General features: G+C 40.6%; 2 protein-coding genes across 11 annotated transcripts in view; one reads left to right on the top strand and one right to left on the bottom strand.

The window, feature by feature from the left end:
* The window catches only part of TXNL1 (thioredoxin like 1), a 184971-nt gene that overhangs the window by 84406 nt on the left and 82388 nt on the right, over positions 1–18177 (bottom strand). The gene's annotated exons all lie outside the window — the stretch shown is intronic.
* The window catches only part of WDR7 (WD repeat domain 7), a 151109-nt gene that overhangs the window by 64452 nt on the left and 68480 nt on the right, over positions 1–18177 (top strand). For 8 of the 10 annotated variants that reach the window (XM_069774991.1, XM_069774989.1, XM_069774986.1 and 5 more), the window contains 2 exons: positions 14204–14239; positions 15312–15533. In XM_069774991.1, the coding sequence (XP_069631092.1) occupies positions 14204–14239; positions 15312–15533 (258 nt within the window). The remainder of the gene's footprint in view (positions 1–14203; positions 14240–15311; positions 15534–18177) is intronic. The other 2 variants (XM_069774992.1, XM_069774984.1) reach the window with 1 other exon arrangement.

Raw genomic sequence — 18177 nt, 5'->3', positions numbered from 1 at the left:
AAAAACCGTATTAACTTGGGAAAAGTTAGTTCTCTTTGTCTTAGAAAAACATTTATACCTTAATTGTATTCTTCTCTCAGTGACATTAGGCAGAGATGCTTCAGTGTTATGTTTTCCTTAACTCAAAGACTTTTGAAAGATAGTTACAGTAAAAATTATTTAAAGTAATTTCTTCAGGTGTAGAAGTGGAGTTTTAAAGAGGCACAGGTTATAAAAGCGATGTATTGAAGCACAGTTTTTCTAGTGTTCTTGCAAGTCCTCATTTTTTGTGTTCTTTTTATTCTGTTATGCCTCCTTTTTGGTTAGCATTGCAACCAAAAGCTTCGTAAGTCTCATACTTCCTGGGTTTTCTTTTTTCATTCTAATAATAGTGTAATGGCATTAAAGTGTGTGGCAGGAATATGCTTAAATTTCTATACGATGTTTTCTTCAATGGTTGAGGCACATGAGCGTATAAGCAGTTTCTGTTTTCTGTCATTTCTGGGCAATGCATTTGGGACATAATAAGGCCGCCAGCTTCGCTACAGTTCTTAGCCAGCTTCTTTACAGCTGTTGTTTTGCAAAAAAAAAAAAGCCTATGTTGTCATGTTTGTCTTAGATTTGAAGAATTCCTTCAGAGGCACAGCAAGCCTTTGTGTTTTCATGTTCGACGGGAGTTTTACTCCCTGCATGGTAGCAGGCAGGGAAGTCCCTTGCAGCACGTGCCACAGCCCTAGCAAGAAGTGCAGCAGCTTTGAGGCCTTTGGTAAAACACAGCTAATGCAGGTAACATTACCCTCGTGCTGGCTTTGGGACCTGTGACAGCATTGGTACAGCTCCTTCTAACGTCCAGCATTTCAGAAAGGTGTGTGGTGACAAACATCTCTCAGATTTCCCTTAATCCACCTCAGTAAGTTTAAGCTTGATTGCACATGCTAAATATAACAGTGCTGGCAAGGTGTAAGTGTCTTGGGATGTTAGCTTTAATCATGGACCAAATGCTTTAAGAAGCTGTTCTGCTGCTAATGTACATAGTATCCATGGCTTTTAGCAGTATTTTCTTGTGTAAATTAACTATTTCCACATGGAAGACAGTTCTTAAGAGTGTTGCCATAAGAACTACTGGAGTCTAGGAATTTCATGTGGAGATTACTTTCCGAGAAGCTTGTGCTGGTTATTATTACATGAATCATTTACTTGATGACCAATATATTGTTAAATATAACATACAACTTCAAGGTTTCCTTTAGTCTTGAAGCAACTTCTGAAATTGGGAAGGGTTTTTTTGTTTAACTTTACTGGACATCCGTAGTTTGAGATCACTGTCTACTGTTTTATGCAACAGATGAGCTGTTTTCCATCTGTAATCCAGTAAGTTCATTACAGAATATGAATTTACTGCATCAACAGCAATAATAACAATTCTGAAATGGCTGTGTTTGTTACGTAGATATCTAAATGCTATTGCCCTGAGGTTATACGAATTCCCGAGGCAATGAAGTAGTGTCGTAAAGCAAAGACCTGAAACCTCTGCGTTTTTTTAATTTATGTTTTTGGACTCGCTTGTGATAACTTACATAGAAGTTAAATAAGGTTTAAAATGTCAAGCCACAATTTCATTTATAATTATATATTGCTTATTAAAAGAACCAAACATGGGCAGAGTTTACTTGTGTGGGTACAGGACATCTCTATAACTCAGAGTTAAACTGCTGGTGCATTAGGGTCTGCTTTGATTTGTGGAGGAAGAGATAAGGTCTGCATGGATCCAGTGGTCTCCTCATCCGTGGGTTCATATGCCTTCATATGTCATCTGAACACTTTCTGTACCCCTGACAATATGTAGACTACATTTCTTGGGGTAATCCTTTCAGAGGTCCCCACTTCATCAGTTTAAAGCACACTTGCTCTGTGTACTGCTCTTGTGACTTTAATGCCCTATCACCTCCTCTGACCTATTTTCCTTCTCAAAAATATCAGGTGTTGTCTCAGCACTAAGTCTATGTTTGACGGAAAAAAAAAGAAGAAAATATTTCTCTGTGTTGACATCCCAGAACTAGCTACAGGTATCCAGTAGCCCAATAACCAGCTGAGCAGAAATTGTTGACCAGGTAATTGTTTGTGATAGCAGGACTGTGGTCTGTACCAGTCTGCATGGTATGCCAGGATGAGATCATAAATATGTGCCGTAAAACCCCCATCCTTCACCTTCCTGCCCAAGGAAAGTCTTGTGTGGTCACCTGGATGTAGTGAGTAGCTGTTGCATCTCATTTGCCCTAAACATTCATCTTTCTTGCATGAATCAAAGTGCTCTGTGGAAGCTCTGCTTCTCTCTCCAGAAAATCCTCCTGACCCATCTCTCTTCATGCCGTGTAATGAGCTGCGCTGCTCAGAGCAAGCAGGAGGTAGCCGTAACACCATGAGACTGGCAGATTGGCCCGTGCCTGCAGGACTGTGCTGGGCTTCGCTTCCCATGCTCTCTGTGCCGCAGCCTGCGGCCAGCCTCTCCTCTCCCCTTCTCCAGCCCCGCAGAGCCTCAGCAGTCACCGGAGTAGTGGCCTCTTCTTCCAGAGCTCCATCTGGACTTTCCTCATGCCATGGGACAGCTTGATTAAATGCAGGTGTGAAACGAGAAATTTAGCTGTAACCTCATCTTTTCCTTACACCTGGTCTCTTCTAGTGCTGGAAGAGCAAACTTTTCACACATGTAGTTTGGGTTACTTTTTTCCATCATTGGCAGATCTTTTTCACTACTTCTCAATGATTCTTTGAAGGTTTTTTTAGCTACGCATAATTCATCAGTTTTTATATGCAAACCATGCTTCTTCACGCAAGTTTTGCAGGACCTGATGCTAGGAAGAACATAAAACATGGAGTGTTTTGACTGAGGCCAATGTTAAGTGGGTAAGGGAGCCATTATCACAATTTCAGTTTGTGAATCTTCCCCCAGGGTGAAAGGAGCAATGAAAAACAAAAGCTGTACAAGGGACCAGGCTGACATTTGGAGCAATGAACAGTGGGTACCAATCTGTACCTTGAGGCTCCTGATTTTGGCATTCTGAATTTCCTTCCCTACCTCTTTCCAGTAACTCAAGGCAATTGGGGTCCTGGGTTGTCCTTCGGTTACCTAAAACACATGATGTGAATTCCCCCAGGCTGTCTTGTTCTGTGAGTAGGATTTGAAGGGAAGGAGAATACCTAGTCAGCATCTTGCATCATTTAACAAGTGAAGAATTGCAGCTGGTTGGACTATTAACATTTGAACGCATCTTCTTGTAGTTAGGTACAAAAAGAGAAATTTTGTCCATTCACTTGTGATAATTCTAGAGTTTACTGTTGCGTGGGGGTGTGTGTGTATATATGTATGCCTTGTCTTAAGAAACCAGCTGGAGCCTTTTCATGGTTAACTGTGTATTGTAAGCATAGGGTTAGTCACAGCAAAGTTAGAGAATGTTATTCTTAAAATTAATTAGTTCTGCTGATACATTTTAAAAATGGCATTTCTGTAGTTTGTGTTGCAGTTTTTCTAGGTAGATCAATGAAAAAACTTCTAAGTTCTGAAGACCCATTCCTGTGGGTTCTGTCCAATGTCATTTTATTCTCAACAAAACTATTTTTCATGAAGACAGAGGTCTAGTATGAAATTTGTAGCAGTTTTTTGTAACACACTTTAATAGCAGCTGGTTTTATAGCATTTTACAGCATTTTTCTACACCTTCTGGATAGTCAGGTTTTCAAGCTAGCAGGTTCAAAACATCAGTTATCTACATAGTATATGAAAAACCTGATGGAAGATTAAAAAAAAAATAGCAATGCCTTGTTGTATTGGAAATTGCTTATTTTCACATTTCAGCTGTAGTTTGGACAGCTGTAACTATTCAAAAGTAAAATATAATGTAAACATATTGACCTGTGTTAAAAGATATAATTTCGAGAGTACTACTTATATGCAAAAACTTTAATTTTACCTACTTACGCAAGAGAGAGGATGATTAAAGTTCATACACTTCATTCTTTTACCAGTCTTTGCACTTTGATAAATAAATAGATCATCTAAGATTCAATAGGCCAATTGCAGCATATAATAGCTATTCAGAGGCAATTAAACTGCCTTTTTTCATGCCGGCATGTGAGCGTGCCCTTTCACAACCTTCAACTTGATTTGTGGTGATTCAAAATTAACTTAAAAGTCTTGTTTGCTGACAGCTTAAAGCTTAATTGACTGAAAGCCAAATAGAGTGTGTTCTGTATTCAGCACTGGAGCCCTCGATAAAGCCGTGTGTAAATCGCACGTGCTGAAAGGCAGCGCCGGGTCCCTCTCTGCCTGTACCAGGGTGGGAACTGCTTCGCAGGGTCGTGCATCGCACTGGCTCGGCCCTGGGGTTCCCCAGCCCCGGGGCTCCCCGGTCGCGGCGGAGGGTCTTCAGCTTCTGCAGGGCCAGTGCGGTTCTGGTACTGCCCCAGGGCTTCCTCCCTCCCTGCTGCCGCTCCTTGCTCCCGCGCAAACCTGCACCTGCCTCTTGAAGAGATGCCGTTTTTCCAGTTTCTAGCTGTATCGGTTGAAAGCGAATCAGAAAATGAGAATTGCCTCTTGTTGCTTTTGCTGTTTGATTAAAATGATCCCGTGGAAAAGTAGAGTCTACTATAGTTTAAGTAAAGCTTGTTTAAGTGTTAAAGAATGTTGGTCTAAAGACTCTCTATTTTGCTAAACAAGTAACAAATAAAATGTGTTTCACAGTATCAATGGAATTCCTTTCCATCTGTAGGCATGGGGCAGGAACTGAAATGTGTTTGTGTACCTATACTGTCATACCAGGACGTACCTGGAGTGCAAAGGCTGTATGGGAAGGCTCTGGAACAGTGCTGAAAAGTACCTCCCAACGCAGGGGTTTGGGGTTTTTTTTTGTTGGGGTTGGGGGGGGACAGGGACAGGGAGGGTAAGTTGGGGCAAAAAATTCCTGATGAAAGTTACCCCCATCTTAGTCTAAATTCTCTCTGTTATGCTGCTAAAAGCTTTCCTTTTCCCCCGAATATTGCTGTATAGAAAAACTTGCTTTGTTGTGGGGTGCTGCTCAGCACTACCCGTTGTTCTTGCGCCACGATTTACTAAGTGCAGGTTTGGTGCCTTTGCAGCTGTAGGTTCCCCCTGCCCCTCCCAGTGATGGCTGAGGCAAAGCATCATAGGAGGTGCCTGCAAATAAATATTTGACAGTGATTTTTTGTGTTACAGAATGTTCTTAAGGATGTATTAAATCATTTCAAATTAAATAATGTCTTTAAGCAGTGGGAATGTATTTTAGTCTGTCAAAATCAGAAAGGTCTTAAAAGCAAAATACCTTAAATTGTCAGACATGATATGATGGATACATCACAAAAATATAATGGCACCTCACGAATTTTCTCCTGTAAGTTCTTAAATTTCTGTTCACATGCAAGTCAAATTTTAATATGTAAAAGTTAAAGAACGTGGGTTCTGATATTGCTCTATTTCTTATTGATTTCTTGGCAAATCATAGCTATCTAATTTCTTCTGCCTTCCTATTGATTTCCAATAGGAACAACATCTTCTTCATAAAGCATCAAAAAAGTTGCCATTTGGTTTCAAAATGACTATAATTTAAAATAGCTTTACTCTTATGTTCCTTTCAATAAAATAATAATCATACTTCAGAATGTGAAGTCCAGATTTGTACTGGTTTTATTGGAGTCTTACCTGTGTCTAAAGAGATCTGGAACTCAACAATAAATTTATTTAATTGTCTTTTAGTAACAGCTTATTAAGTGCTGTTGAAAAAAAAAAAATCTTATGTTTACATTTATCTGGGTTTAGTTATGTGCAAACTAGTTACTTTTAATACAAATGTTAGTAATACAGTCTTTCACTTGTCTGTAATATTTGGTTTCTCTGATGGAATTACAAGATATGTATAATTTAATGGTAGAGTTATTTAAATGCTCAGAGTTGTCATACATTTAGAAAGCTGCAAGACAGACATCACGCTGTAATTTTCATAAGGCTGCTGGGCTCATGTGGAAACGTGCTTTTCTACATAGCATAAGTACTCTTTGCAGCCATCATTCTAATCTGTGGCCGTTTACTGGAATTTTCTCTTCTGCTGTACCATTTCTTTTATGACGGAATATTTCACTGTGCTGCAGCATCTGGGAACACAAAATGGGTGAGGATGCTGCTTCCTTGCAGGGCTGAGAGCAGGGAAATAGTCAAAGACAAAATGGATTCTCTGCTGTTCAGTTGGGGAAATATCAGGCACATTTTATTCAGTGTGACTTGCTGTTTTTAAAGCACTGAGTTAATGCATCAAAACTTCCCTTGTTAGAAGTGACATTAAAGTGATTATAATCAAAATTTTGAAAAGGTGTGACGAACATTTAAAATGCTTTTATTTATGACTCATTTATGTAGACAGTTATGAAGAGAAATACAGATTTCTGGAAATTGCAGCACAAAACTACATCTAAAAATTGAAACTGCAAGGTTGGGGGACAATTAGTACTTACATAGCTGACATCTGTGGCTTTCGGATGTGGTATGAAACAATCAAATGTCACTGGTAAAATTTATTCTTAAGTAATTAAATACTTTGGGCTATATGGCATATAATAGAATTAAATTAGTTTAAGATGATGATTGCTTAGTCAAGCTTGTTGGTGAAAACGCATACTGAAGAAAACAGCTCATTTTTTTGCTTGCTTTTTGAAAGCAAACAGATGTTTTCAGCACGGAGTTCACAAAGCATTGGTGAAAAAAGGAAGGTTTATTGCTAAGAGAAAACAGGTTAACCTCTATGCCTGTATATTCCAAAGATGACAATTATCATTGTTTTCCTTGCTTCAGGTATTCAGTAACTATTAAATCTCTTGGGTTTTTATTAGTATGTTACAGATGGACAGTGACTGACATTAGCAACCTTAGTATTTGCAGTTACATAGATGAAACCAGTTTGCTGCTAGTTTCATATAGCTTCGTTATAAAGTAATAATTGGCACTCAAGTCAATGTTTCCTACTGCAAAAAAGTTGCAGCGAGGCCAGGTAAGAATCTATAACTGTATGAAAGTAATTAATACGTGTCCTCTGTCACTAGCTTTAATCTGAATGCGTGAAGCAGCCCAGGATTTAGGCAATGCTGTTCGGCTTTTCCAAGGTACAGAATGTTTTTGGCAAATCCTAAGCGCATGGGTAAACACAGAGAGCCATACTACACATTTGTCTTGTTGCAAGAGAAGGCCAAGTGACTTAAACGCTCATTTGTAAAATTTTTAGGGCGTGCTTGGTGGATGAAGTAGGCTTGGCAGGCTGGGAGGTGCGTGAGCACTGTGTTCGTGGAGGAGCGGTCGTTTCCAGGCGTGCTGGACCAAGGCAGCGCGTTGTTGAGGAGCGGTGCAACCATCCCGAAGCGCTAATGAGCATGGGGGGGCTGCACTAATGCCTAGTGGATACCGAACAAGTTCAGGCGTTGAGCTTTTTAGGAAGAATGAATGATGGCTAATGATTATTTAATGACAGATCTCTGGGCTGAAAGGCACTTAGCACTCGGTGTGTACTGCAAAGCCTATTTCTCAGAGCTTCCGACAGGTTTATTTGGTCTCACCTTGAGTAGAGCAGTGCTGTATTGATTTCATTGGTGTGGGTTTAAACACACCATTGGCTTAAAATAGCACCACCTATGCAGAAGAAAATCAGTGTCTTAACCCTTAAGGCTGCCAGTAGCTACTATGTAATGCTTTGATGGGAGGCGAACAGATTCCTGGCAGGTTTCGTTATCCTGAAAACTACCATTTTTAATTAACAAATACATTGCCATTTTTCAGTAGCGCATGTTTCAGTGTAGCGTGTGGATAAACTATATGGGGATTTACATGTGGACTCTAACCTCCCCGGGTGTCTGACCTGAGGTCATCGGTGGGGTCAGACCCTTTGATTTGAGATAGGGTCTTAAATGAAAAATTTAAGGAAGAGGAACTTTTTTTTTTCCCCAACTTTTTTAAATCTTTTGGTGGCTGCAATGGTCTTTTCTAAAAATAATATTCTATACTCATCTAATAAATGTTATTATTCACCATGAGAGGTTTTATAATTCTCCTGTCTTTTGAAGTTGCTGCAGCTGGCTACCTGCATGAAACCATATTACTGGTGTCGCACAGGGAATACATTATCAAAAAGTAAACCAGAAAATGTCCTGCATTTAATAATACAAAGCTATGTGATTTAATGATACTTAGTTATTAAACTTGTCTGTTGTAAGATGTCCTATGAAATATTAAAAAAATAAGGTTTAAATATTTCCAGTCTTTACAGTAGTAACAAAGCTCCATTATTTCAAATACCTCGCTGTGGACACGAGAAGAAAATAGCAAGACAGGCATTATCAAATAAAACAGCTCAGCGTGCCAACAGGGAGGAGACTTTTGGGGGGAGGAAAAACAAAACAAAACAAAGCCCCTCAAAACCAGCTCTTGTTTTTATTCCAGAGCAGTTGTTTTGCTCATCCTTACCTAATTTATTTTCAAGTGGTTTTATCGAGTCCTCTTTCACTATCTAAACACATACATATCTCTTTTTAAAACGTATGTACCTTATCAATGAGAATAATAGAAATGTGCAGGAAACTTTCTCAAAATGTATTGGTTTTTTTCTTACGTGGCTCTCTTCCCGTGTCTAATAGTTTTTAGCAGATACCTTTCTAAAACACAGCAAGCAATTTAATTTAAAAATACTAATTGTTATGTTGCTAAGATGCCTGTACTTCTTTTTTTGAGTAAATTTTAATTCAAACAGTGTGAATTTCAACTATATATGGATAATGCTACAGTGTAGTTTGGTTTTAATCTTTTATAGTTCTCATCTCAATTATAGGAATAGTAAAAAGATTGATTACAAAATGTGTTATGTCTTAGTGAGCAAGCTACTGTTTGAAATCTGTGTTTGATTCTCCCTCTCATATGTGTTTCCTGGAACAGCCCAACATGAAGTGCTATGAAAACAGCAAACATGAAAATGGTAAAAAATGCTTAATAACCATAGAAGATAAGTATTATGTTTCAGAGTTAGCAATCACAGATAATCTCTTTAACCACTGTATTGCCAGATTTCTGTGTTGTGCTCAACTGACGTATATTGACTGTTATGGTGGCAGTCAAGTTGGAAAATATTTTTTTAATGTGGGAGGAGAAAAAAAAATAGTTTCACAAAACATGGGAGCTTTCAGTCTGCACTCATGTAAATCTCATAAATATGTTGAAGACTATGGAATTGCTCTGGCTTAGAAGCGGTAAGGATCACAACTTCAGGAATGTGTCAGTTTTCCCTATTTGCAGACATTTTGTCACTATCAATGAACAAAAGACCAAAAATAGAAATAAGTTGCTCCAAAGAAAAAAGCTTTCTATACTTGCCTTTGTTGTAAGTGGTAGGAGAATGAATGTGTAAGATAAACCTTCACCAAGGTAGCTTTAACTTTGGCACACACTTGGCAGCACTCCGTGGCATATTTCACCCGGGTACGTGTCCTTTCACAATTGTTCTTTATACGTTATTTTATCAGAAGAGGTCTTTCCGTGGTATTTAGCGCTATCTTTAGTACAAGCATTCTGAGTGCATGTAGTGACTGAGGAAATAAGGAAATACATTGTGAGAAGTTACTGTCTTGGGGGTGGGCTGACAGGGCTTCACTGGGAGAAGTTCCCGAGCTTCCCATTGGTGTTGGCACTTCCAGGCAGGAACTTCAGCTCCTGTGTAGAGGCTGTGCACAGCAGAAAGGAGTCAAAGAAAAGGTAGGTTTAGACACAGATTTATTTTTCCTTCTGTTGGACCAAATTTTCTCATGTGTGTTGCATTTACACTCTGATAGTAGGACCAAATAATAATTAAGCAAATGTAACTTGAACTACCAGAAGTGTATTTAGCAAAGACCACTTGTAAGCAAAAGACCCGCATCCAAAACCCACGCTGTCTTTTGGGGGTTCTGGGGTGTGGTGGTGGTTTGGTTTGGGTTTTGTTGTTGCTGCTGCTGTTGTTGCTGTCATGGGAAGGTGCTTAATTTTCTTAAAAACTAAGGTGGTTATTCGAGACTAAGCCAAACTGTAGAGGTGTGAAGAGACTGTATGGAGTCACTTAATATTTTGTAGTAACACGTTGAGAGTGAGGGGTCGGGAGCTCAGTCAGGTGAGATGGGTCCGAGCCCCTGCTGCCGCCTGTCCCGGCCCAGGGCTGGGCTCACGGGGACCCTTCTCTGCTGTGCCGGTGGAGGGAGCTGTGTATATAGGAATGGCTGCACTTTCAAGCAATCAAAATACTTTTAATAATGTGAGGTTAGTAATGAGTAACCACAGTTTTCGTAAGGTTAGATAAAATAGATTGTTTCCTGTCTTTCTACATTTTCCTCGTGGCCACTTTCTGTTATTGTTATTTCTTTATAATATTTTTTTGAGTTCTGATTTATTGTGAACTCTCTGGCTTTATAAGCTTTCAGGAGGTGCTGAAATTACTGTAATTATTCATCTGTGTATAATCTGAAAAACTAGAAATGTAGGCAAACCCATAGCATGGCTTTGACTGGTTTAAGAATCTTGAACAATTAAAGGTAAGGATAAGTATCTCTCATAGGCACATTTAGTATACAGTTTTCTTAAATTTTTTTGCTATTTCCTTTTTAGTTCACAAGCAGAGCATTATGTAAATTTATTTACTGTAAGAAAATAGTGCAATTGACATGAAGAAATATTTTAAATTATTGACAGTCAAGATGAATCTAAGCAAAATTGCATTCCCCCCCTGTAGCTCTTGTGCATTCTTTTATCATATCCCATCTGGTACAGAAAAATGATTACAGTTGCAGATGTGAACAGTTTCAGTGGTTGTTGCCAATAAGTTCAGTCTCTCCCATGTTTTGGTGTGTGTTTGCTTCCTCCCTGGCATCTGATGGAAGGACTGTGAGGATTCTCTGAATTTAACTAACTGTGTATTTTTTTCAAGCCTGAAAGAGAGAGAGGAAAAAGAAGGATGGATGGAAATCCTTATCCCAACCTGCCCAGTTACAAACCTCCCCTTCATAAATAAACAGAAAACTTGTCAGAAGAAATGCAGAGAGAGACTTGGCAGACAGGACAGAAAAGCGATGATGCTTTCCATGGAGTTCAGTTTGCAAGCTTTCATCTATAGATAGTGAATTCTGACTGCGTGCATTCAGTGCTGGGAAATAATGAGCTGTGACAAAAATCGAGAGGGCTTTAGTTGTTGGTTTTCTCTGTACCCTTAAAAAAACAGATTGGGATGCAAGGTTTGAGTTCTCTACCACATTTGATGCAAAGTATGTTTGTGGTCTTGAGCAAATTATTTTATTCATTTCAAATGTATATTTTTCAAAATTTTATACGTATTAACGGGCTTAGCACTGCTGAAAGCCTGCAGACCCTCGCTCTGGTGTACCTGGCACTGTATTTGAGCTCAGATGAGGATTCTTTCTTGGCTGTCGGAGCATATGGAAATGGGGCTACTGCAACATCTTTCCTGTTTTTTTTCACTTTAAAGAATTTTATGCACATTAAATGTTGCAACTAAATCTCAGTGATTACGCTTTCATTTAAATCATAGGACACAATTACAACCCTGTAATTAATTGTGTTGGGTTGTCATTCACCACGCTGTGGCTGGGTGGCTCTCCGTGTTGGTGGCCGTTTGATGGAGCAGGGCTGGGCATGGTTTTGGTGGACTGGGGCCACCGGAGGCCACCCTTCTGTGCTCAGAACCACCGCGGCAGCACCACGGGTTCAGACGGTATGTTTGATAGTAATAAATGGGTCTGGCACCTTCTTCTGCGATGCTTTAATACCTAATACAATACGGGAGTACCATCAGTATGCGCCTAATAGCAGATATGAAGTATCTGGTAGCAGTCCATCTCTCATAAAACCGCCTCAGCCTTAATTCAAATCCATTGATTCCTATTCCAGTTAAACCTGGAGAACTTAATTTGTCTTTTAATCCTTTTATTGTAAGCTAGGATAAAATTAATTTTACTCAAGAACTCTGCAAAGCCAATTAATGTGATCTTTAGAGTTATTTAGTAAAGTGGTTCAAACTGTTAAATTTATCCTGACCTCATGGCTGTACTCTCTGACTGCTTTTTAAATGAAGTAATCAATATCTCACAGCCTTTTAAATAATTTAAACTTCTGAAATATTTTACCTATATTTTAAAGACTTCATAAATATGCTTTGTGCTATCTGTAAAGCTGTCTCCTCTAAGCAGTTGTGGATGTTTAATTCCCAAAAACGGAGATATTTTGAAATATTTAATAAGGTCATTTTGTCTAAAGAAAACCCAGCTGGGTACGCACACGCACGCGATAGGTTTCTCTTTTGGTGTGTGGATCTGGAAGTGTGTTATTTTTACAACTAAAATGTAGAACGTTTTTGTCCTTTCACCAGTGTAGCTTCTGTTTTCCACATAGAGCTATTTGAGGTTATTAATTTTCTTACTGTGATAGGGTGATCAACCGTCCTGTCAAGAAAATGGATCTGTGTGTCACCCTTTAGCATGATTAAATGGAGGCACGTCGCTGTGAGAAAATACCAAATTTTCATGAGACAAATGAAACTGTAAAAAGCACTACTTTTATAGACATTATTTCATTTTAAAATCTCCCAAATGGCTGCCAGTTTATTTGGAGGAAATCATTACAATTAATTGTGTGTTTCTGCTAGTAATTAAAAAAAAAAAAAAAGTAAATGCAAAAATATTTAAGGGGGTTTTTTTCCCCCTCTCATCTGGAGGTTTTGGGAGGAATGTTGCTGGGAGGAGGGTTGGGATTTTGTTGTTTTGGGGTTTTTTTTTTGTTTTGGACCTGGGTGTGTTTGTTGGGTTGTTTTTGTTTTGGTTTTTTTAGTTTCTTGGGTTTGTTGTTTTGAGGCAGAAAATCCTACGCTGCAGCAGCGAGCAGGATAAAGACCATCCCGTGCCAGATTGCTAATGAAACACTCTAAGAATATTTCCCACCCTGTTCTGGTTGGAATTCATTGTTTGGTTAACAAAGAGTTATCTCCTCGACATCTGGGTGCTGGAGTCGCGGGGTCAGCGGTAGGAATTAGCTCAGCTGCGAGTCTACGCCGAGCGCACAGCACCGTGCCGCTGCAGGCCCGGGAGTTTTCCCGCCGGATCCCGTATTAATTGCAGACGAAACGCATCGTCGCGTGCTGCGCAACGGCAGCGCTCCCGGCCGGCCGCGGGACGAGGGAGGCGCGGGTTGAGACGGAGCTTGCGGACGCCCGCCGGTTCGGTGTTGGCCGTTTAAAGTTGCCACGCCAAAGTTCTGCCGAGCCGGGCCTCTAATTTGAAGGATGCTCTTGAAATCCGTCCTTGGGGACCTAACGAAGGGTTAACTTCATATTGCTGTAATCAAATGAAAGGCGGGCGGGGGGGAGGGCGCATCGCGCCGAGTGCCCCCGCGGTTTAATTTCCTACTGGAAGCAGCACATGTGTTCGCTCTTCCTTTCTTCCTCGCCTGGGAGCCGTGGCCGGCGCGGGCGGCGTGGCCGGGGTCAGCGCCTCGCCTATTGATCAGCATCCCGCCGTCCCCTGCTCCAGCATCTGCTCCGCTGCCTGCTCCCCGCGCCTGCTGCAGCGCATTAGAATAGAAATCCATAACCAGAGCTGTGCTCATCCAAGCAGGGGAAGAAACTAAATTAAATGGTATAAAACAATCTTGGATCAGGAGTTTGTGCCAATTCATCTTGATCTAAGATGTCACGCCGGGCTCTGTCCGAGCACCTGGGCGAGGGGCGGCCGCGGGGAGCCGGGAGGGAGCCGCCATCCGTCATTCCCAGCGCTGCCCTTTGGCGGGGGCACCCCGGGAAAGGGGGTGTGCGGGGCCACGCTGCGCGCGGCCGAGCGGGAGCTGCCGCGCACCCGCCGGCGGCCCTCGGCGCCGGGGACGGGAGGCTGCGGCAAGGTGTAACGTGCAAATGGACTATATGCAAATGTTGATGAGGAACCGGTGTCTGCAGATGGCGCGAGTGGGATAAGCCATTGCGAAGCAATTAAAACTGTTATATTTTTTGCTTTGGCTGTTACAGCCCGTTTTCATCCTTCTTCCTCTGAAGGCAGTTACTATTGATTTTTTCTTTCTTCCCCCCCCACTACCATTGTTAAGCTTTCTGTTGTTTTTCTCTCCCTTTTGGCTGGCACATTGCCGTCACATCCGCAGCCTGGTTGCCTGAACGAGGATGGTCTTCTAACACAGGTTCTAAAATTTGGTTAGCTTTCTCGTAGGTAATGTTTCGTTTCCTATCGAGCCGTGTGAATGCCATTAGCGGAGAGGGATGTACAGTGTGACTTGCTAATTCACCCTTCATTAATCCACAAGCCTGATAACTCTCGTTCAGTGCCAGGTGGTGCCTTCCGACTTCTTGGCAAAGGTTTAACAGTGGATTAAGACTCCATTATTTTTGTAGAATATATGGTAGGGCATTTCCTAGTATGCCGTGAATTAGTATTATAGGTAAAAGTGAACTGTACTTGTCAGAGTAAATGAATATGGTATTTTTATTCCGGTCAATTTCTTGTAAGGTTTTGTTTCCTTACTCCAGAAAAAAAAATAATAAACTTCATCTGCTTAGTGAAATTCAAAGTCTCTGGGCTATATTAGACTAACAATGTAAATTTCAGTTTTATTTAAAACTCATAATACAGTGAGGTTTTTTCAATGTTTTTAAGAATGTTTGTTGAAATACCATATGTAACATTTTAGTGTACAAAATAGTAGTTTGGTTTAATGCATATAGTGTTATGCTAAAATTTAGTAAGAATCTGAATGTGATGATGGATTCTAAAACAAAAAGATGCTTTTGTTTAATACAAATAAGTTATCCTAAAAATCTCTCTTCTTTAAAAAAAAAAATTACAAATTGTTATGCAAATTTAAAATTAACAAGAAGCAAACCAAAAATCACCTTTTATAAAAACTAGACAAACAGAATTCCACAGCTCTTTTAAAAACTGTGAAATGAGACAGTTTTCTGGTGGCTCTTTTTTCCCCGTGAGATCTTGACAGTTTTTGAAGGGTGGGTTTCACTGAAGACAGACCTTGCAATAGGTGGTATTTAGACTTTTACCGTGCGTTGTAGGTTTTGAAAAGTAAAATGGAACCATCTCCACCAGCCAAAAATCCTGGTAAGGGCAGTAACTGTCCTGAAGACATGATTTAAGTTAAACAGAAACCTCTTTTATTTTCTCTGGGAAACACAATGTTGTTTAGAGTATTAGAGAACAGCCCTGCTTTTGATTTTTGTCATATTTCTTACTTTTCATTTTAGGTTGTCTGTCTGGTCTCCCACAAATGAAAAAAATATCGACATCCTATGAAGAGAGACGGAAGCAAGCCACGGCCATTGTCCTGCTGGGGGTGATTGGGGCAGAATTTGGAGCCGAAATCGAACCTCCAAAACTTCTCACTCGGCCACGTAGTTCCAGTCAAATTCCCGAGGGATTTGGTTTGACTAGCGGTGGATCAAATTATTCCTTGGCAAGGCACACATGTGAGTAACCCAGGATACTATTTTCCCTTGCTCTGGTGTTTGGGGCAGGGGTGTGGGGAGGAAGGGGAGTTATTTACATTTCAGTACAGACTGGTTCATTTAAAATGTCCTTCAGTGGAAAAGGTAAAGATTAGATATTTTGAACGTACAATAAGCAACACCACAATAAGAGGTCGCCAAGAAATCAGCGCTGAGCGAGCGAGCGGAACGGAGCGGTGGAGCTGGTGACTGGTCTTGGGGTTTGCAGTGGTGCTGCTGGGAGGGAGGCCCCAACCATGCTCGGCGCTTCCCGGCATTGGCCAGCTCTTCTGCTGAAATTCTGACATCCTTTATTCTCCTCCCAGTTAAACCAAAACACTTGCATTTAAGACTGCATTTATGTATGTAATTCTTTCTTTTTTTTTTTTTTTTTTTTTTTTTTTTAAATCCCAAAACCATTCCTTGGGCTAGTAGAGAGAGAGAGAGAGGAGACTGTCAGCACTACTCCTGACTCTTCCATTGACTAATCCTCATTTTCAGCACTTGGCTAGGTATTGCTCTTGGTGGAGCAATTCCCCCCGTAACTAAGCAGTGGCAAGTTTTCTTACTTCACACACATATGTTTTGGGGATGTGGATCAATAGGCTACAGAAAAACGTACTTGGCAATAAGGAGAGATGAGGGTGGGGGAAGCGTGCAAGGTGTCTGATGTAAAAATCAGACACAGATGAATTTAGTAGAAAATGGTGGAATTCAAAGTGTGCTGTATAAAGTGTTACTTTCTGGTTCTATATCAAAATTAGTACTGCAGTGTTGCTGGAATTATCCTTAGTATGGAGAGTAAATGTGATCTTACCAGAGATAGTTACATATCTATGCATTGACTATTCGATGTTAATAGTGCAAAATCCACTAGAAGCAAATGCAAGTACAGTGCCCTGGGTTCATGCAATTATTTTAGCCAGGTTCCTGAGCATGCTGGTATTTGTTTTATGTGGAGTCTGGCAAAAGTCCCCTTTGTCATCTCTGTAAGATCTCTGTAGCACTACAGACTCATTGCCAGTATTGCTTGAAAAAATATCCACTCTCTGGTTAGCTTTAAAATTATTCCACAGCAGTGGATTTCTCCTCTTGCACTTGTTCAGTCTTCACCTGATGCCCAAGTCCCTTTGAGGAGAAGTGAAAAAACCAAATAATTGAAAAGCAACGTATTGTCTCAACTCAAAGCTATTACAGGGAGAGGACTGGTAGTAATGATAAAAGAGGAGGACTGTCCTTCCGCTGGGAGCCCTGGTTACGTGAGCTGTGCACGCTTACTTCCCAAGTGCACTGTTCAGTGCATCAAACCTGAAAATGACTTGGAGGAGCTGATTGTCTCACAGAGCAGAATTCTGTCCCTTTAGCACAAGAAGTCTTGAAGGCCTTGTCTGCCACAGCATGACTGAGGACATGCTTTGTATTGGTTTCGTTACTTGTGTTTCTGCTTGCTTGTACTGGAGAGTCGTCTCACTCCCAGGGTTTGTATTAGGCAACAAAGAGTTCTGGTCAGAAAAGGTGCAAAACTCATTCTGGTTTTTTCTAAATAATTTTTTACTCCAGCTCATTTTCCTATAAAATATGCAGATAATGAGTTTCATAATGATGATAAATTTTATATTTTTGTTTTAATGAAGTGCAGGGAAAGTGCTGCCTTTTTAGTTACACAGTACTGTAATACTATAACAATAATAGATAAATACAGCTTTATTACTGTACTAATAGATTAAACATATTGTAGACTTTTCCCTTCTGCTGAGGACTGCTAGCATGGGATGGTTTGCACCCATGCTGATAAATTCACTTAGCCTCCAGAAAAGGTGGTGGTGTGCACCTCCAGAAAAGGTGGGGAATGGTCCGTTGCCCACGCAGCCCCGAGCCATGCCCGGGAGTTGCGTGGGAGGGTGTTAGCTGGCACACAACAGCACTGAGCTAGCAGGCATTTCAACTGACTTGTAGAAGAACATGTTCAGAAGCTCAGGAACATCATGGAGCACCGCCTAAGTCCCTGGTGTAGGCACAGCCTCCATCTTCCACACAGTAGATGGCTGAAATTCATCTTCCATGAAGCGTGGTGCTGCTTCCACTGATTTTTTTTTTTTTTTTTTTTTTGGAAGGCAAAGCAAAGGCTGGTTGAGAGAGCGCGCATGCAACACAGTGCTCACATCTGCAACATGTGCAGTCCTGGTTGTGACAGTGTGGAAATGTAGGGTTGGCTATGCAGCACTTCACAAACCAAGTTGTATGTCTGAGAATCCTAGAGAAAGGTCTGTCATTTTTTTTCAGCTGACATCTTCATATAACTCATTTGTAGATCCACTGCTTTAGTAAACAGGACTATTCTGTCAGCCCTTTGCAAACTGAAATAAAAAGTCTGACAGTTCTCTGCTTCCTCTTCTTTTACAGTTTCTTGCACATATACGGAACTCTGCTTTAAATACTTGTTTGTTTGTGGTTTTTTTTTTTAAACTGGGGTTATGGGGGGGTTATTTTGTGTCTTTATTTGTTTTCTCATGTGTTCTGCATTGTTGCCCATTTTAAGTTTCTAAGCTATTTGTCTCTTCAAAAGGTATCAGGAAATGAAAGGATGGAGGACACTTTCCCATGTCTCTGAATGAACCAGCACAAG

Source organism: Haliaeetus albicilla, chromosome W (assembly GCF_947461875.1).
Source record: "Haliaeetus albicilla chromosome W, bHalAlb1.1, whole genome shotgun sequence".
NCBI lineage: Eukaryota > Metazoa > Chordata > Aves > Accipitriformes > Accipitridae > Haliaeetus > Haliaeetus albicilla.
The sequence above is the reverse complement of the archived record's forward strand: the minus strand, read 5'-3'. Positions and strand labels throughout refer to the sequence as shown.